Source organism: Amblyomma mixtum, chromosome 10 (genome assembly GCF_055824585.1).
Source record: "Amblyomma mixtum isolate Tamu chromosome 10, ASM5582458v1, whole genome shotgun sequence".
In the NCBI taxonomy this organism is placed as follows: domain Eukaryota; kingdom Metazoa; phylum Arthropoda; class Arachnida; order Ixodida; family Ixodidae; genus Amblyomma; species Amblyomma mixtum.
The window spans coordinates 141,663,826-141,684,999 of NC_143021.1; the positions used below are offsets into that span (position 1 = coordinate 141,663,826).

The window sequence follows — 21,174 nt, forward strand, 5'->3', positions numbered from 1 at the left end:
CGCGCTAATATCGCGTACGATGCAAGCAGTATGAGCATGTCATCTCCCCTGTTTGCGGTAATATTATTACTGCTTTGATGACATAACTAGTAAAATCTGCATACAGAGTTCTAAGAGATACATGCGAAGAAAACAATTAGCACTTTTGAAGCGCGGGATGTTCAAATAATCGAAAATTCGGGTTAGCTCTTGAAGCCAAGCGATCTCGTTTCCTATCTTCTGCCCAAGTTTCTTTGCTGGAGTCTGCCGAGAGTACTCCATTTTTTTTTTCCTCAGCTGGAGCTGCACATCTTGAAAAAGAAGAAAAATTGTCATTTTTTGCATGCCGGCCGGTCGGCATATACTAGCTTTTGCCGAGACCTAATATTTGGCCTCGATGAAAAGCGTGATTCTCTCCAGAGCTCGCGCCTAATGTCATTTTCACGTGCAGAAGTAAACGTCTCGCGTCTCGCGACGTGACAGACGTCCGCAGCCGCGAGCCTCCGCAGCAACCGAGGAGCGCGCGCGGCAGCCGACGGAGTCGTCTGCTAGCTACTGCGCTTGCTCGACTCGCGTTGAATTCTTTTGGATTCGGACGTCGAGGATCATGGACAGATCGCTTCTCCAGCGAGCACAGTAAGCTATAGAGGTCTTTCTTAATTCATCGCATGATTTTGTTGTGCTTGCAAGCGAGCTTGTTAGTCTGGAGCAGGCCAGGCCATCGATACCGGCATTTCTCTCCTCTTCGTAACAAAGGCAGTTTGATGATTAGCCTGTGGGCATGCAAATTACGTCTGTTCCATAATTGCAAAGTATCGCCACCTGCTACAGCTGATATGACCAACGCGCATTTGACCATGAAATACTTCTCATTTGCACATAACACGATTTCTTTACATCTTAAAACTTCAGTATAATACAGTAATAATGGTGTGTTTTGTAATGTGAGAGCTTTCTTCGCTGCTCGGCGAAGAGAGGGCGCGGAAAGAGCCGCCTACTGCAGAACCTGCGCCCGCCTACTGGAGAACTGCGTGCCTGCGCCTTCCCACGGGGCTTCAGATCCGCGCAGAGCGCCAACGCCGTGCTCCCGTAGTCTCGACTGCAGCAAGGCAATGACAATGTGATACAGGTCCTTACTGTATATTTACTTACTTTTCACCAACGCAACTCTCGACTTGAATACATCACCGCCCGTTCAGAAACAAAACCGAAACCACTATCATCACCAGCGCAAAAAAAAAAAAAGCGCCTTAGTAGTCGTTTGCAGACAAAGCTGTAGCCAAACTGGCCTGACCGCGGCGCCGACTTGTTGCACCAGCGCTCCCGCCAAAACCGATTCCGTCATGTTCGCGTACGTCAAATACCTTGACAAGTTCAAGGCAATTTTGCCTGCAAAACTTATAAAGGGGTTTGCACCCAAAAACGAGGATGACTTCAACCCCGGGCAAAAGCTGCAGGCGTTTTGGCGCAGCGAAGATGGAGAGGTCGAGGGCTACTATCCGGCCTTCGTCATTGCTCTCGCAGGTACGTACGTGTTATTTCGTACAGGTTGAGTTACCGTATTTATTAATGTGTAAGCATTATATGGCTCAGTTCAAGGTCGTCTGTAGGCAAAATGTGTCCATCGTAAATGGTACCATTTGTGATGTCACGCACCGAGCTTGAGTGGGTATGAGTGCAATGTTATTGAGTAACAAATTAGTCAGTGGTGTAATATGTCATGATAAAGTGAATGTCACATGACGCAGTGACTTTCAAAAAAGGTGATGAGGAGCATATGCTGTCGCATTTCTCCAGTGCAGCCTGCAGTGATCGCTATGTTTTTGCGGTAGTGGTTATACTGTGGTTATTTAGAACTCGTGAGCAATTGCATCTGACCTTGTAAGAGTGCATTCTTGTCTACATGGTCGTGTGAGCTCATATCAGCCATTTGAGTGCTAGCGCGTGGCGATGTTAGCGCCTTGCCAGTGTTACTCTGGTCACTACTTCAAATGTAGCTTCTGATACCAAACGGCGAAACGAAAAAGCAGCATCACATGGCATTGAGCTGCATGGCCATATTCGTTTCCCTGCTTTGTGCCAGCGGCAAAGCTAACACAAAAGCGATTTTGTCTGCGGCAAAGTAAACATTGAAGCTGATCGCTCTCGATCCGGATGGCTGACCAAATCAGTAACTTTTTTTCCGATGAGGCGCTCTCGACTGACCCACAAAAGTGGCAGCGAGATACAAGGCTGAAGTCAACTAATTACAAGGCAGAACAGCGCAAGCTACTCACGGACAAGAAAGTAGACGAGACACACACAGTGCTGACTTACAACTGAAGGTTTATTTTTCCAGACACTTCGGTAAATACACAGCAGCATCAAGAAAATAAAAGCAACTGAGTCTGATAAACAGTCATCGCCACCAGAAATCACACAGGAGAACTTGATGCTGCTGTGTATTTCTTGATGCTGCTGTGTATTTACCGAAGTGTCTGGAAAAATAAACCTTCAGTTGTAAGACAGCGCTGTGTGTGTCTCGTCTACTTTCTTGTCCGTGTGTAGCTTGTGCTGTTCTGCCTTGTGATGAACCAACTAGCCCGCAATGTGTTGTCCAACTAATTAGATCAATTTTTTTTTTCCAGTAACCCTGCAAGAGTGCATTGCAGCAAGGCGCTTTTCCGAGTAGAGTAACGTTGCCCTGATGTGATCACGTTCATTTTATTATGGCTCTATGCCTACATAAGGCCATCGTTTAGCAGACTGCACCGTGTTGCCTGTACTCAGACCGGAATCCGTTGGCATGTCTGCACAGGCGCACACCTGCACAGAACTGTTAAAGGCTTTTCATTCATTTCAGATGAAGTAGAGGGGCTGCGACAAAAAGCGAAGACCCTGAGGGAGCCCTTCCCTCGCCTAATTGACGTAGAAGGCTGCCAAGCTGGACCATCCAAAAAAAGGGCAAGTGTTCTCTACATGTCCCTTTTTCCAGGAAACCCACAAGTTTTAGTTCCAGCTATGAATGCAAAACATTTCTGTTGGTTTGAAATTACACCAGAGCTCTTTTTCTCGCAAAGTGCACTGCACATTAGGACAAGGAAACACGCCACCTCTGTCGCTTTTGAGCCTTGCATTGTACACCCATTGGCTAGCATGAGCGTGAATCCATATCTTTTAATCAAGTGCAATCACTATGTAGAATTAAAGGGACAGTAAAGCAAAATTTGAGATACGAAGGAAACACCGATAATGAACTCCGAGCAGGCAATTAGAGTGAAATGTAGTTGGCACTAACGGTGCTTTTCAGTAGGTCAGATAATTTTTCACATTTTATGAGCGGATGCCGAATCACCTAGATAACCCAAGCTGGAGCATGTGCTGTTGTAACAACCTATAGTCAGACATCTATCTGATAGTAGTCAAAAGCGCACCGTTTTTTAGCTTGAAACATTTGTGCCTGGCTATGGAGTTTGCTTCACGAGCAACATATACTGCTCTTTGGGTGCAACAAGCTTTGCATCCATCAAAAAAAAGGGGGGGGGGACTCTGTGAGGATCACATGCCTGCACCTCATAGCCTGCAAGGATGTGCAGTTGGGAGTGACAGAAGTACCGTTTCGTCTGTTTGGGCTAGCGTGTTGGCATAGGCCTCTTGCACACTCGACATGCAGTAGCAGCAAAAGTTGAAATAAAGCTCTTAATTCTATTCTTTGTGCAAATGGAAGTGCATTCAAAAGCATGCATGTGAATATGAAGGCAGCCGCAATTCCACATCACTGCAGTGGATTAACCCTTCCACAAGCCGTTATTTCGTATTGAAAAGGAATAAATAATATATGGAGGTTGAAGGAAAATTGTGTCTTGTCTGGGATGTTAAAGGACACTGCTTCACAAATATCCTCCAGCAATATTTTTTTCAGGTGTTTTATCGACAGCTGTGATGCGTATAACATATACCAATACATGTGCAGTAAAAATTTGAACGTCCACTTCTTTGCACCTTTCCGTTGGTGCTCCTTCACCGGCCCTACCCACTCTACCTCTGTCGGCTGCCGGCACGCGCAGGGTGGCCACGGTCATGGTAGCTGCGTGACATCTGAAAGAATTTGGCGTGGGAAACCAATGATAGCTAACCCCCGGCTGTTGATGTCACTTGCACAACATGGCGTTGTGTGCCTAGGCTTGTGCTCTTGCTTTATTAAACAGCTTTTCATATTAATAAAGAAAGACCACAACTCCCTTTAAGGAGTTATTTCTATTTGATTACTAATGAATAAGGGTACCTTCCCTGAATTTGCAGTGCTTGCCACTACCAAAAGATGTGAAGAAAAAAAAAGCAATGGCGTCCAGTACCCTTCACGAAGATATAATTAGAGAGAATGAAGGTTTGGAGGTGTGTGTGCTTTATTTTGTATATACAAATGTGCACACACTGACCCATTGATGTAAAAATTTTGGAGTGTATAACATTTAGTTTTAGTAAATGTTTTGTGTTTTTTTTGCAATTTCTAGGAACATACAACTGTACAGCAGCTCAAAGACTGCATAAAAAAAAGATAAAGAAATAAAACGCCTTCGGGAGGAGCTGCAGGCATGCCGTCAAAAAAATGACCGCCTAACAAGCACACTGCTTGAAAAGATTGGTGAGCACATATGTTTTCTCCACAAACCTGTTTGCAATCAACTTTTTCATTTGTTTCTTGCTTCCATTGAAATGCATGCATTTTTTTCCTCAATTAGTAGAGTAGTTTAGCACTGTGGTTTCGATACAAGAAGTTTTAATGAGCACAGAAGGAAAATTTGGGCGAGTGCAAACACTTTGTAAAGTTAAAAAATTTTATTTGCAAAAATGTGAAATAACAAGAAGCAGTAGCTTTTTATTAGCACCACATAACGCTAAGGCCCTGGAGTAAACGTCAGGCAAACACCACAGTTACCGCAAACGGCACAGTTCATCCTCGTATATATGTTGTTTTGTTTCTGATCCTGTCTCCGGCAGATGAAATAGCTGCCAGCATCAATAAAAGCCCCCAGCCAGCTGGCACCGTCATTGCCGAATATGTCATGCCGGCCTCTTCGGATTCAGGTAGTGCTGTGTCCCTGTACAAGGATTGTACCATACTGACTTACACCTTTGTGTCTCCTGCTCTGCATGGTGTGCCGTATTGTTCATTGCACCTGTCATTAGTAGTAGGGGCTGCGTTCCACAAGCAGATGGCAGCATCAATAGGAGGTTTTCGTTTTCCGGTTGCTAGCGCAGTTGATTCCAGTGCATGTCAGTAGCTCAGCAAGCAGCATAGAAACTGACCAGCAAGGGCAGTCGTGGATGGGACTTTTCAAAGGGAGGATGTTAGCATTGTGGAGATTCACTGGCAACTTCTGATAGTGTTAGTGGGCTGGCAGCGTCCTTCAAGACTGTCTACTGCTTGTAACGGATGTGTGATACCGTTCTGTATGCGAAGTGAAAAAAAAAAGTGGAAATCAGTATGGCATTTCCTTGTTATCATCCTACATTAATTTAAACTGTAATGTGATCTAATCTCATGCTTACATGCACAGGCCTTTCACTAGAAAGCGTCACGTCAGAAATTGGAAGTGCGCCAGGTATGTAGAAGAATGGTAGTTGCCGCTATTGAGTCCTAGTTTTGTCAGAGCAAGCAAATAAAACTAAACACCAATGAAACTTGGCTGAAAAAAATGTGCTATGCATTCGTGTCATTCCATAGTGCAAACTTTAATAAGATCTTATGTTTACAGGCACAGGCTTTCCTCCTGAAGTGATGGTGTTAGAGCGCGGAGATGTGCCAGGTATGTACATGAATGGTAGTTACTGCCATGGCATCCTAGCTTTGCCGGGGCTAGCAATTACGGGGCAAATACTCTTTAAACACAGCCAAAAAAATTGAAATTTAGTCTGATACTGCCCTCGTTATCATCCCGCTGTGCAAACTGTAATCTAGTCTCGTGCTTACATCCGCAGTTCTGCCACCAGAAATGGCTACCTCAGAAGCTGGAACTGTGTCAGGTATGTAGGTAAATGGTAGTTACTGCCATGGCATCCTAGCTTTGCCACCTAGCTTTGCCGGGGCTAGCAATTACGGGGCAAATACTCTTTAAACACAGCCAAAAAAATTGAAATTTAGTCTGATACTGCCCTCGTTATCATCCCGCTGTGCAAACTGTAATCTAGTCTCGTGCTTACATCCGCAGTTCTGCCACCAGAAATGGCTACCTCAGAAGCTGGAACTGTGTCAGGTATGTAGGTAAATGGTAGTTATTGTCATTGCATCCTTGTTTTACCATAGGAAGTAAATATGGGACTGAAACCAATTAAACATAGCGAAAAAAAGTGATATTCACTATAGTGTTGCTCTTCTGTTATCCGTTAGTGCAGACTGTAATCTAGTCACGTTTACGTGTACAGGCCTCCCTCCAGAAAGGACCTCCTTAGAGCTTGGGACTGTTTCAGGTATGTCGGTGAAAGGTAGTTACTGCCGTTGTATCCAGCTTGTTGTGGAAAGGCCTACTTGTGGCACGGTTTCGACATCGACTAAAATGAAGATCCAGTGGGAAGATGTAAAATGTAGTCTCTTTTTCCGTTCACTCTTGGCGGGGATAAAGTAGAGACAGTGCAGCTGTCTCATCAGCGCAAAGGTCTTGCTGGTTGGTTGCTTTGTGGGGTTTAGCGTCCCAAAGCAACTCTGGCTATGAGGGACGCCATAGTGGAGGGCTTCGGAAATTTCGACCACCTGGGGTTCACTAACGTGCACCGACATCGCACAGCACACGGGCCTCTAGAATTTTGAAAGGTCTTGCATGGCTGCCGATGTACGAATGGCGGCCTTTGCCGATCAGCCCATCGTGGCACGTTGCCATTGATAGAATGCCACATTGCTGTGACATCACGAGTGGCCAGTAAAGTAATTCCAACGTTTACTCTTTATTAAGTGTTGCGTTTGCTATGGATCTTCATTGTGAGAAACAGCATTTAGAGATTGTTTAGAGTGCAGTTAAAATATCTTTTAAATATTTGATCTGTCCAGTACATGGCTGTGAGTAAACATTCATGCAGTGGAGGCATGTAATAAGTTTTTATAGCTTTGGAATTAGGTGTCTCAACCACCTTAAATTTTGCTAACTCTGGTACTGTTCAAGGTGCAGATCATGCACTAGCATTGCAGTATACTTTTATTTATTCTGATCTTGTAATCTTTACAGATCAGTTCAGGGCACCAGCAGCCGAAACACATCAAGGTGCAGCTGCTGTCCTCCCATCACAACCACATGCCGGGTCAGTGGCTGCTGTTGCAGGGAACTGCGACGTTCGTGGGCAGGTAAGCGTGACATGAAAGCAATTTGACATGCCGATGCCAACAGCTGTTGAACTGTCAATGGCAATTAGTTGAGCTGAAGTCATTCTCCCTATTGAATTGCTCAGTTGAGACGTCGGCTGACGGACCTTTTTCTTGAGCACCATGAAGTGAACAGTGTACTGCAATACACGCAGCAGGATGACAAACAGTACTAACAGCACTAACAGCTAAAGGTTTATATCCGCGAGGTCGTGAATGAGTACACGGACAGCGTGACAGAGATTCAGAACACATGTGCCAAAAGCAAAAAAAAAATGAACACTAAAGATACAAGCAAGACAATGTTTTTAGCTTCCCTCAGAAGTGGCAGCTCCTTGTGCACTATACCTGGATATTGAAGACATGACAAAGTTAGCCAAAAAGAACACGTGCATGGACGAGAGTATGGGATTTATGTGCATCCTCTTGCCTGTCTTATGTGCGTTCTTTTTGCAAAATTTTGTCATGTCTTACAAATTATGCCAACCAGCCTGACAACATATTCCACATATTCTGGCTTTTAGGCTTTTATTATTCTTGAAAAATGCTTGAGACCAATTTTAATAACTGCAGGTGCAACTGGGGCCGGGGTTATCCATCCCAGAACAAAAGTGGATGTTTTTGATGAGAAACTCCACTGACACCAAGTTCACTCTGGAGGCAGCCAGGATGCTATGGAACCATGAAGAGGCTGCTGTCCGTAGCCTAACTGGCCAAGCCTGCCGCAGCGTGCCTGGCTCCTCAACCAAGGTGCCCGCTACTCCGGAGAAGGTGGACATATTGAAAAGTAAGTGAATTTTAATAGTAGCAATAATGTTATGTCGCAGATACAACTCAAGGATTAAGCAGCAATGCAGCTTAAAGGAGGCCCTCAAGCCAGTAGAATCGACCAGTTTTCATAATGCAGCGGTTAATTCAATTAAGCCATTGTTATTCCCCTTTCATTTGCCACACACTGCGATTTCATGCTAGCAGGTCCAAAGGGATCGGTCAAGGGGGAGATCAGTCAAAGGGAGATGGAATCGGACCACGCCATTGGTTGGTGGGGTTCCTTTGAGGGGCATTTGCCGGTTGGCGCTTGAGTTGTGTCCTATTACAAGATACTGATTACAGTTCCAGTAATTGAAACTACTGTAATCTCAAATTAAATTGGCGACTAAGCAGACTTTAGTCAGGAGTACCCATTTCATCTGAAAAAGTACTTTTCCAGATGACTTTCCAGCTGGAATTGATTTTCGGTTTAATGTCATCACAGCTGGAATGGAAGGTTGTCAGCTGGAAAGGCATGGTTTCTTGCTAGAAAAGTATGGCTATGAGTTCAGTACTAATCCAGCTGGAAATTGTACAACATGAACTGGTGGGCGAGTTGGTCTGACATATTTTCTAGTGAAGCAGCGCAACGGCACAAGGCCAACGGAAGAAGAGGACAAACACAGCGCTGAACTGACAACAAATGTTTATTCCGGATGCAGTCAGCATATATATACATCAGCACCTTTGAAAAAACAACAAAAGAAAGAGATAGGAGCGGAAGGTATCATCCCAGTCACTATGCGCATGCAGCTGTATCGCGTGTACATCGGTCATATGACATCAGATAGTTGTGCTCTTTCAACGAAATGGCTACAGAAGGTGTGCTGATACAATTCTCACCTAGCTTCATGATTTCAGATGCCTCGATTATCTCTCTAGTAAGTTTATCTTTGTGTTTGGTAACTACATGGCTGTTTTTGAATTTCGGAAAACAGGAACAATCCCGACAGTGAATACCTATGTGGCGGGCCGCATTCTTAACGTTGTTTCCATGTTCTCTAAATCTTTCATTTAGACAACGGCCCGTTTGGCCGATGTATGAAGCACCACACGTCAGCGGGACTGAATACACCACGTTATCTAGGCATGGCACGTACTTCGTCCTGTGGTTTTTCTTGCAGTCACGACCAGATTCTGATCTTTTATCCTGGCCGTTCACCCTCGCACACAAGCCACTGAGTCTCACAGGCGCTGAAAAAACAACATCAACTCCAGCCTTTTTACCTATTCTTGTCCATGTCCATGTCTTGTCCCACAATCTCAAAAGAATAGGTAAAAAGGCTGGAGTTGATGTTGTTTTTTCAGCGCCTGTGAGACTCAGTGGCTTGTGTGCGAGGGTGAACGGCCAGGATAGAAGATCAGAATCTGGTCGTGACTGCAAGAAAAACCACAGGACGAAGTACGTGCCATGCCAAGATAACGTGGTGTATTCAGTCCCGCTGACGTGTGGTGCTTCATACATCGGCCAAACGGGCCGTTGTCTAAATGAAAGATTTAGAGAACATGGAAACAACGTTAAGAATGCGGCCCGCCACATAGGTATTCACTGTCGGGATTGTTCCTGTTTTCCGAAATTCAAAAACAGCCATGTAGTTACCAAACACAAAGATAAACTTACTAGAGAGATTATCGAGGCATCTGAAATCATGAAGCTGGGTGAGAATTGTATCAGCACCCCTTCCGTAGCCATTTCGTTGAAAGAGCACAACTATCTGATGTCATATGACCGATGTACACGCGATACAGCTGCATGCGCATAGTGACTGGGATGATACCTTCCGCTCCTATCTCTTTCTTTTGTTGTTTTTTCAAAGGTGCTGATGTATATATATGCTGATTGCATCCGGAATAAACATTTGTTGTCAGTTCAGCGCTGTGTTTGTCCTCTTCTTCCGTTGGCCTTGTGCCGTTGCGCTGCTTCACTAGAAAAAAAACAGCTGGAAATGTGTGCTTTTTTTTTCCGCCTGGGATTGGCTTCAGCTTTCATGGCATCACTACAAAATAGTCAAACATCGGTGTTATGTACGTCAGTGTAATGAAGTATTTTAGTTTTTATAACTTTAATTTTTTGTCTTTTTCTTCTGGCTGCAAAGTCCCTTCTCGCGTTATATTCGTTGTCACGTTATTTACGTGTAAATATGGTATTTTCTCTGCTGCTCTGCACTTGCAGACCAAAGCGTGTCAAAAATGAAATGACGTGGGCACGCATAGGTGGCGTAGCCACGAAGCGCTGCAACATACTGAAATGAAACTGGCCAGCTGTGTGCAGCTTCAACTACAGGTTTCTTTTTTTTCTGTTTCGAACATTAAGGTTGTCATTTTTTTCTGACCTTATGTTTAAAAAAAGCACTAGCAGTAACAAAACAAACCTTATAATGCAGTATTCAGATGTGTAATATTCAAGCACCATTTGTCAACCCCGCAGTTTCATGGCTTTGGACTGTTTTCATCATCACACTTGGGCTTTTGAGTTTTACCTGTGATGGCGATACCTGCATTATTGGTTTCTCTTTTTTCCCTTATTACAGCCTTGTTTTCAGTAAGGGTTGTCTTTTTGTGAATAGGAGCCAGTATTCTATAGATACAAGCAAACTTAAAAGTACATTGAAGAGAAATTGAAGTTGGCATGTATAGATAGAATACCGCTGCCTGATCACAAAAGCACCACTCTTACTGGAAATAAGGTTCACGTAAGGTGGCCAAGAGCATAAACTAAAACAAATGTATTGCTGCCACAGACCAGTCTCGCAAGTACAAGTGTCCATGCATGATGGCAAAATAGGCAAGAAGATGCCACAGCCACAAATCTGAGGCCGAAAAACATGTGTGAAGGTTACATATTTCTTGAGTATTGAAAAGTACTAGAGGTCTTGTTTTGAAACCACTAGTGCTTTTTTGTCACATGAGGAAGAGCGAAGAAAAGCAAAAGACAGCCTGAATGTTAGGAGCCATAGAAAAACCTGTAATTGGTAGCGCAGCAGGTGACCACCTGAGTTTTGGTATGTTTTCTGGTGCCTTGTGGCTATGTGCTTTCCACACCAACCGCAAAGTGCCTAAGTGCTCATCGGAAGAAGTTCGTGCAATGGCATGCACCTGCGACGAGGAAAACAGCTGTAGATAGCTAATGTTCCATGCGCCTCCATGTTAGCAAACGCACCACTCGGTGTGTTCGCTTCATCAACATACCACAACCAGCTCTGTGAAGACTGTTATAAGAGGTTTTAAATGTGGCTGCATGTACCAATCTCTGCACATCAGTCATGATGGTGGCTCGGCTTTGACTGCATTGCTGCGGACTCCTCAGCGCTTGGATTATCTTGCCAGACTTGCCACCTTATGCCTCAAAAGCATCGCACATTGTGCAGAGAAGAGGTCGCTGACGTGTGAGCTGCTGCTCTTTGCGAGAATTTTATTGTTAGAACTGAGTACGGCATTGATCGTAATGTTGGTGCAAACGTAAATGAAGCAATGACGACTGATCTTGCCGGTGGTAGTTTTGATTTGGCTCCTGCTGGGCGGCATCACAGTGCTCGCCACCAGCGATCACGGAGTCTGCACTTCTCCGAGGTTACATCATTTTTCTCCTATTTCGTCATCAGAGAGTCCCGAGTTTGAATCAGAGTGGCGGGAGAAAAGTTTGCAACTTTTGAATCCAAATCTGAACAATAAATGCACCTTTTGCTGCCGGACAAGTGGCAACAGTGCCACGAAATGCCGAACTATCAGATTTTACTGACGAAAAAAAAAATTGTTAACATTATCCTCAGTAAAATGCTGAACTGTCGGATTTTCTGACAAAAGAAATTGGTAGCATTGTCCTCGGTGTCCCTTTAACATGCACAGTACTGCACAAAAATGGAGGAGCTATGTTTGTTTCCTGTGCTGTTACAGCTATATTTCTTTCCTGTGCTATTATACAAGAACTATTCATGCATTGCATCTACTTACAAAGCAGAGTACAGGAGATATATGTGCTTCATTTTTTCTTTCAGACTGTTTGGAGCAGTACATTGACGCCCACCCCAAAGCGGATGTGCCAAAGGAAGCAAGGCTGGCCGCATTTCGCCAGAACTTGCGGCGTTTTTTCATTGAGGCTGGCCGCCACGGCAAACGCAAGAGGGCCACTGCCGAGGATGCCAGCAAAGCTTCAGGGTCCACGCAGGTTGTTCAGGCCCCTGAAAATCCTTAGGCACTGAACATTCTTTTTTAAGGGGGGACACTGGTCTTGAAAAAAAAATTTTATTAATGAAATCACAGTTATGAAATCTTCAGGGATTATGTATTTTTGTGTGCTGATTCTAAATATGTCATTTAATTTCATGTAAAACAATTCCTTGAGCACTTATGCAGTTTTTATGCTAGTATTTTGTGGAGAGTTTTGAAGAAAATTTGCTGTGGGAAACTTGCTGAAATGTATGCCATTGGGTTCTCTTGATACCAAGGAATACAATAAGGGTGAAAATGTCTTCCTGCCTATCATAGAACTTAAGTTATAGAGTTTTGAAGTTGTCGTTTCAGAAATGAGAAGGAAAGTGTGTATTCCTGTTTCTAAAGAGGCAGCTTCAGTACCCTATTAGTCGAGTTCTATGAGAGCCAGGATGATAATTTTACCCTTATTGCATTCCTTGGTATCAACAGAACCCAATGGCATACATTTCAGAGAGTCTCCTGCCGCAAATTTTCTTCAAAACTCTCCATAAAATAGTTGCATAAAATGTGCATAAGTGCTCAAGGAATTGTTTTACATGAAATTAAATGACATACCTAGAATCAGCGCACAAAAATACAGTGACCACACAACTGACGTATATTCTAGAAAAGGCCTGACCAGTGATTTATAAGCTGTTAGTTTGCATTCTTTAGTCGCACTTTTTAAACTTCTTCTTAGGTACCCTATTTTTTGCAGTGATTTCGTGCGTATAGTATCAACATGTATTGTGCCATTTTAGGTTAGACGAAAATACTACGCCAAGGTACCTGATTTTGGGGACACGGTCTCGTGTGTGTTCTGCAGTGCCATATTTGAATTGCAATGGTTGTTTTTTCTTGTAAAGGTCGCTGTGACCGTTTTCTTGAAGTTAACCTCCATTTGCCAACTTCTATGTGCGGAAGTCCACAAGACCATGTGTGTTGTTATTGTCCACCTTTTTCTGTATGTAAAAATACGTTGGCAGAAGCGCGTAATTGTGCAATAAGTTTTGTGATATGTAAAAATATTTGATAAGCCACTGTGTTCATCCTGAAAAATTATAGTAGTGTCCTTGATAGTCCTTGAATTTCGAACCTCAGAACTGGTGTAAACCTTTTAAATATCACTGTACACTGCGACCAGTAATGCAGTGTGCTTGTTAGAGGGGTATTGACACCTAATATTTGAGTGCGTTTTCTTCCTTGTAATGATGCATAAAGAATTCCTACACAGATTACAGCGTGGTATTCTCCTATAACTCTAAATGCTCTATAATCAGATTTCTTGTTCGTGTTTCAGTTGCAGCAGCTGAACTGTTGTTTCAATGCACTGTATAGGGAGTTTGTACGAACGCTGGCGACGCTATGCATTCTGGGTAGTCCGCCATCTTGCCGTCCTAGGCAGCAGTCGACGCAGCCAAGTTTATACGGTCGTGTAGTGCGTGCAAACGGTGCTGGCATGATGGTGTGCTGTTGTGTCATGAGTTTTAACAGCCGAACCCAAAGCAAAGCGCAGAAACTAAAGACAGGACGGGCGGACTGCGGGTTCTTCAGGATACCGAAGATACTGCTACGTGAGTGCGAGAAGGCAAACCAGCTCTCAAGGCGTCGCTTACTCGAATGGCTCGCACGGATTAACAGACGCGAGATCGACGCCAGCCTAGACAAGTACAAAGTCTGTTCATGCCACTTCGTGTCGCGTGCATAAACGATCTACGACATGCGGAGAGTCTGATAGCCGATTTGTTTACTGCGTCTACGTAAGTTCATCGCCATTTGCACCTCGAATGTACTTAAAAGTTGTGAATTGCTGCCCACATTGAACATCTTTGGTTACGCCCATACATTTCCTAGAGCAACCATCGAAACTTTTGGACTATTGCACCCCCGACCGGGCCCCATCGCTGCACCTGCGCTCTGCTTCAAAATCCCAAAATCAGACGCGCTATCATTGTTGCAAAGCGCGATCCCATCGGTGGCTGGCAGCTAGTGCTAGTGCCGTCTATGAACGATTGTTTTTGACGTGCACGCAAGCCATATACTCTACATAAAACAGCAAGGTAACAACATGTAAGCAGGCTTCGCCGTTGCCGTCCATGCAGATACAGTGTGCTGAGGAAATGTCGCCGTCGCTTTCCGCGAGGACCCACAGGCAAACGAGTTGCTTGTTCTGACTTTGCGAGTGGTTCACCTAGGCTTAAATCACAACGGCAACAATCCTTGCCTGTGTTTTGAGGATCACGGTCTCGGCTGTGACCGTTTTCATGTATGGCTTGCGTACGCATCCACTGGTGAGAATGCTATGGCCTTCTAAAGCTTTCTTGTCATGCTGCTGAGTGACGAAACTAGTTCTCCGAACTAGAAATTCATGACTGCGGACGATGTCGACGGGTGGCCACGTGTCCAAATCCATAGTGATCCATAGTGCAGTCGTCGGCTCGTAGTGTGAATGGGTCCACGCTGCACTGCTTTGCCTTTTCCTCGTAGCGTGCCCGATCTTTTGGGCACAGCTGCACACAACAATCGGGGACAGAAACTGCCGACATCTTCTATGCATGTCGAGGTGGTACACGAGCAACTCCGTGTTTGTTTAGTTGACTGTCGAAGACGACGCGGCTCTCAGTCAGTTCACTGAAGCCTGCCTGTGCGGCGTCGACTGCTGCCTAGGACGGCAAGATGGCGGATTACCCAGAATGCATAGCGCCGCTGGCGTTCGTGCAAGCTCCCTATTGCGAAATCATGCTGACCTGAAAAAGTGTAGTGAAAATGAATGTGGAATGAGCGATTATATTGTAGTTTTTAATGCCTCTAAAGTGCACTTTGGAGTCACAGTCATCGGTCGGTTGTTGCCACTGAAACCGCATGAGAAAGGAATTCGACTATAAATCATTTAGCGATCGTAAGGGAATACCACGTGGTGATTCATGTATAGTTGTCTTCTGCATCACTGCAGAGAAGAAAACATTCCACTAAAATTAGCTGTCCATACTCCTTTAACTACCTTTTTTCTTTGTATCTGTATTGTGTTTAATTATCATATTTATCTATTGTATTCATATATTTATTTCTCTTGTTTTATGGGGCTTGACAATCATTGTCACTCCTTTTGTAATGGGACGAGCGCAATAAATTATCATGTTGATGCAATCCTCCATGTAAACACCTTGCCTCTGTTCCACCATCTGACAGCTGTCTGCACACCATGCAAGTGTTCCACCATATTGGTGGTACCACCATAACCACTACAGTAATTCACCATGATGGTAGTTACACCATCTGGCCACCATGCCTCTGTTCCACCATCTGGCCACCATACCTATGTTCCACCATCTGGCCACCATGCTGGTGGAACCACCATAACCACTACAGTAATCCACCATTATGGTGGTTTCACTATAACCACCATCAGACCGATTTCTGACAGGGCTGATGAACAATTCTGATTCATCTAAGTACAAGGTGTGTTGCTGGGCGAGTTGGTTGGGGTACATCTTGAGAAAAACAGCGCTTGCAGACCAAGGAACAGAACAAGAAGGACACACAACTGCGCTACGTCGTGAAAGCCGTGAAACTAGTATGCTGATAAATGGGGCCGCGCAAAAGGCAATTCATGCCATACCAAAACGACGCCTCCGAAGGCAATGGTTCCTCAAATCCTTCAGCAGAACACCCTAAAGACACTGGCCATGCCGTCGATAGGGACGAGGCATGTGTGACTGCCAGGGAAAAACAAATATCAGATAACACGCGTTCGAACCCCACCGCGGCGGCCACGTATCGATTGAGGCGCAGCGCAAAAGGCGCCCGTGTGCTGTGCAATGTCAATGCATGGGAACCGCCTATCCGGGTCCCGAGGTTGTAGAAATTATTCTGAAGACCTCCACTACATCACGTCTTCCTTTCTTATTTCATTACCTCCTTTATCACTTCCCTTATTGCGTGGCTCGCGTGTGCACCGACATATGTGAGACAGTTACTGCGTCATTTCCTTTCCTCAAAAAGTAATTTTCAACGCTTGCTCACGGCACCGCTCTGCATTCAGACGACATCACATACGATTAGCTGCACACGAGATGTTTTATCTCCCACCCTGCAGCACGCATCATTCGCTGTTGCACTCCCGACCATAAGATAAACCTGTCTGGGTACCCGCCCGCGCGGGAAGCTCTGGAAACGAAGGGGTCGACCGACTAGCCTAAGAAATAAGCAATCGGGCGGTCGGCCTCACGGACGCATACGGTCTTTCGAGGATCCCTAGACCTCTCCCGAAATCACCAACCTCCAGAGATAGATAAATCTCTAATAAAGGAACAAGCAAAATGTTTACTGTGAGATTCGCTGGAAACGCACAGCATGCTGCATGCAGTTATCGTCACGTGGATCGCTCTAAACATTCCAAACAATGCGATAACTGCTTAAAACAACCGCCGGCAAGTGCGTAGCTTAAGTAACATACTTGGATATGACGGTGACCCAGTCGTGTGCTTCGTGCGCACGCAGCCACTCTCGTGAAGTTTGCCGACTCGTTCCATGATAGCGCACTGATCTACTGAGCGAACAGTCGTAGCTCGAGTGATATTATTAAAATAACACAAGAGAGTACAATTTCTTGCTCTCTGCAAACTGTTGAGACCGCCGATAATTTTTTGCCTCACTGTCTAATGTCAGGTGCGTGATCACAGCCTGAAAAAAAAAAAAAATCCCCGAGACACCCCACTACAAAGCAATGAGTTGGCTCGGCTGCACACTAGCTGGTCGCTAATGAGGAAGTTGTGTAGCAGCGCGCACCCCCGACCTGCCTTGTTGACCGATAACTTGAATAGGCCTGCGCGCTAGAGTAAACCTTTCTACTACTGCCAGAGCTTCTGCTGCTCTGATTTCGTTTAGTCAGCAGCGTACTTCGCGCCGCAGCCGAATCGCACGAGCAATCATATTTCAAAATTCGAAATGTTCGGATGGAACGGTGTACGTAAGAGAGAAACTTGACTGTATTGCCGATGAATGTTGCCAGCGTACAGCGCTGCAGGGGATCAGGGGGCAAGGTGGATAACACCATCATATTTGACGTGTAGCATGTGTCATGCGTAACGGAAACACGGCAACGCGCGGCCAGCGCTTCTGTGAGCGGAAGCGTGGCCAGATGGCGAAAGTTTGCGTATGTGCGGAAAGCTCGAGAGGCGGCACCTGTAACGACGTTTCTAGTCCGTCGTCACGCTCCTACTTGGCGGTTCACGCTAATTTTATCTGGCAATATCAGACAGAAAAGCAGGCCACGGCGCACAACAAAACAGTGGACAACATTCTAAAACAACGACCATAGATAATGAAAAGTAGAACGTTCATACCAAAAGCAGTGTCAAGGGTAAAATAATAAATACAAAAACAGTAGAACCATTAGAAGGCGGCAGCAATAGCAAAAACTTTCCTGTAATTCACAAAATCTTCGAGAAACGTTACTTCCTTCTATGATAACGAAACAGGGAGCGTGCCAACGTATCTGTCACTGGCCTTCAAAATTTTGCAGGCTTGAATGATTTCTCTGCCACATTTTTTTTGTTGAATAGCTTCCAGCATTATTTTTGGAACCTCTGCTGTAGTAGAGCGGCAAGCTGGGCTACTCGACGGATGCGCGTCTTAAAAATGACGTCACTTCGCCATAAAACACGCACAACCGAAACAGAAGTGCCGAGAACACGCGCACTCAGAACTGAATTTTATTCGATGAAAGATCGATGGGTGAAAACAAAAAAAACCACGTGGTCATCGCTGCCAAGTAGTTGAGGTCACATCCTCGCGCCTAGAAATTGCGCTTCACAATCTGGAAGTTCGACGGAATGATCGCTAGGACACACGTATAGTTTTTTTTTCTTCATAGTATAGGCCTCGAACAACTCTCAGGTTCGGCATCACTGTGCCTGTAAAAAATTTTTGTCTTCTCGAGAAGCGGAAGGCGCAACTTCTCCAGTCTTTTTTTTTGCACGCACAACTATGCTTTTGAACGTGGGAATACTCACCAGAAGACAGACTGTAAAATTTTCTTTTACCACCTTCATACAAAAAAATTCAGTTGTCAGTCTGTCCGCGTCCCTTCCACTTCTGTTTGTGTTGTTCGTGTTTTTCTCCAGTTACCTTGTTTACAAGAGAAACGTCAGCTCTCTCGCTCTCTCTTTCAAAAACCAATCCACATTGACCAATACAGGAACTGCTGTGTGGCAAATAAACTTTGTGCACAGTGCCAGTTGCGCCTTTCTTGAATGGCCCAGTTCGTCATTATCTGCATTTTTGGCTCTTTTTCTTTTTAGGGAAGATAGGGAAGAATCTTGATAACTTGCATGGTGCAGGAGACAGCATTTTCGTGTTGTCTCCTGGTCGCCTTTGTTAAATTATTCAAAAGCATGTGTCGCAGAGGATCTCATATAAACGCTGAAGTTTTAGTATACAGCAGCTGATTATTTTTGTTCCCCATCCGACAATCGCTTGTGCCTCAAAGCTATCCTTCACGTAATGATGACAACCTTTTTTTTTTTTTCAAGAAACTTGAAGGGTGTTTAATTGTATGCGGAGTTGCAAAAGCTTGTACGAGAAAAACACTTACAATTCCAGGTACAGAGGGCGAAAAGCTTGTCTCGAACACGTTCTGGGCGTGTTTCGGGCTGAACACGCAATATCTAGCGATAACATTTGGTTAAAAATGGTCTGGATGCAACCATGTGCAGCTAAACACGTAGGATTTCATCGCAATGTTTTGCCTTCCCGGTCGCAGCAGCTACGGGACCTGCGCAACATACAGTTCGGTCGTTATAGGCATGTGTTTTGCCCTCTGTACATAGCGATAAACAAGTAACAAAAACTGGCATAAAGAATATAAAGATCAATTATTTTTTCTGTCTTCTTATGGTGAACAAAAGCATAAAATTCCACTTATGTTTTGAAACTAACAACACAGATGCATACGCAGCTTGAGATACTTTAGAAAGGGCAAGGTGTGTTGATTCCAAACGTTAATAACAACACGTAGTTACTCTTTTTCGTGTCTAATTCTATGATTATTTTCATTGCTACTTGGTCAGCAGCGAACAACTATGACCATCCATATAAACTTGTGCTGCAATGTTTTTGCAAATTCCACTGCCAGGATGTAATAAAAACTGGGTGGTCGCAGGAGCCTTACTCTGCAACAAGAGCGCTTGTCTCTCACATTATTTTTCCTAGCTGCTGCTTATTTATCGAAACCCGGGGCTGAGGCATCCGCCGAAAGGGAGGAAGCTTCTGCGCCTCCAATTTTTTTTTTTCATACGAATACTGCCAGCTGTCACTGAAAATTATTTGAATCGTCGCAGACTGCAGCGTCGCAGGCTGTTGGTTGCAGGTTGTGAGCACTTAAGCCCTTAGTTGCGTGCCAACATGTGCAAGGTATTTTTTCTTTATCCTGCGTCATAGTGCCCCCTTTGTATGCTCTAGCTTTTAAAAAGAACGATTATTAGTTTAAAAATCCGTTTGCACCTGTAAAATTAAGAAAAAAAAACATGCGCTGTCACAGTGAAAAACTGATTATCCCAGTAAATGCCTGCATTAAGTAAAGCAAACTAAACATTTTGAAGACGATTACGATAATAAATAAAGCAAAGTTTGAGCCCGGCTGTGTAAAGTTTTGATCTTGCAATATACTCAGCTCCCCTTTAGACGCACCCTTTAGAAGCACGTGTAGGAGTTTACAGTTCCAAAAGTTTCTTTATTTTCAGCACAAACTCTTTTGGTAAAAAGGCAAAGGTCCTCTGTTTGGGATGCTTTTATTGCTGATTATTTTTAACACGAACAGCCAGAAGATGGAATTCAGAATGATTTTCAGGTGGCAGCTGTTTCTTACCTAAATCGAAACTCAATGACGGAGGACACAACACGCAGCTTGTATCTCCTGTGCAGTGTGGTTATTTCAAGCAGTATAATATGCGTTCGTGACATAATTACAGGTTACTACACCTACGACGTGAACTCCGGTGCACTTTTGAACGCAGGGTCACAGCAAGTGCAGGCTTGGCGTAGCTGGAAAATAGTTGAAAAGGAAGCGCTGCGCAACATGTGTGATGGACAGTATCCAACGCCAGTATACGCTTCTGTAATATGGGAACGATAAATGTTTTTATGTCAAATTGATAAACAATGGTGCGTAAATATGGCGCGTGGTTCCCGTGAAAAAACAAATTAAGTACGGGAGGGCAGAATAAACTGATTATTATTTACTTCTCTGTTTCGGTGTAGAGGCTATGCAATGATTCTCGGCATGAAGATCTCGATAGGCGTTGTCCAGCAAGAGCTGCAGCTGATAATGCGCAGCCGAGCACATACAATACAAAGTAGAAGACAAACAGTTCATGCTCATCGTTGTTGCCTGCTTCCTGCGGCATGGACGTGATACAATGAGGAACAGCTAGTCCATGTTCAGCGATAGCAAGCAGTAGGTGGCGGTGTTGCTCTCTGTCAGGAAAATGACGACAAATATTGATAGGAGCAAAGTATAGAGAAACCATTTCAATTCGCAGTAACAGAAATTCTGGTCACGAATGATTCACACAGTTCTTGCGTTTGAATTCCTATGCTGCATTCATAACGGCTTCATTTGTTGTCTCTAAATTAGGCAGAAATTTACGATTTTATTTCCTGCAGTGTGAAGCCCATCGTCCCGTTAGGAATGGCCAGTCATAGGGAGAAAACAGCTGACTTCTTATGTATGGCTGCGTCGGCCCCTTCGTAGGGTGCTAAATGAATTTGGAAAAATAGATTGACATGCTCCACCGACAGTAAACCCTGCCGCTTGCTCGAGCAGCAGATACGAGGGCACAACTAGACAAGGAGAAGTACTT

The 21,174-nt window shown here is 44.5% G+C and overlaps 1 protein-coding gene and 1 pseudogene across 3 annotated transcripts; both read left to right on the plus strand.

Moving 5' to 3' along the window:
* The window catches only part of LOC149327124 (alpha-tocopherol transfer protein-like), a 563,535-nt pseudogene that overhangs the window by 529,970 nt on the left and 12,391 nt on the right, over positions 1 to 21,174 (plus strand).
* Positions 56 to 12,472, plus strand: LOC149327134 (uncharacterized). 3 transcript variants are annotated; one of them, XM_089563127.1, is made up of 11 exons: positions 56 to 1,503; positions 2,822 to 4,353; positions 4,473 to 4,603; positions 4,960 to 5,046; positions 5,718 to 5,768; positions 5,941 to 5,985; positions 6,171 to 6,215; positions 6,385 to 6,429; positions 7,179 to 7,294; positions 7,886 to 8,099; positions 12,118 to 12,472. In XM_089563127.1, the coding sequence occupies exons 4-11, from the start codon at positions 5,025 to 5,027 to the stop codon at positions 12,312 to 12,314; spliced, it is 735 nt and encodes a 244-aa protein (XP_089419253.1). In that variant the 5' UTR covers positions 56 to 1,503; positions 2,822 to 4,353; positions 4,473 to 4,603; positions 4,960 to 5,024; the 3' UTR covers positions 12,315 to 12,472. The 3 variants fall into 3 exon arrangements, with proteins under 3 accessions (XP_089419253.1, XP_089419255.1, XP_089419254.1); XM_089563129.1 differs by lacking the exon at positions 6,385 to 6,429 and having other exon boundaries at positions 2,822 to 4,603; XM_089563128.1 differs by lacking the exon at positions 6,171 to 6,215 and having other exon boundaries at positions 57 to 1,503; positions 2,822 to 4,603.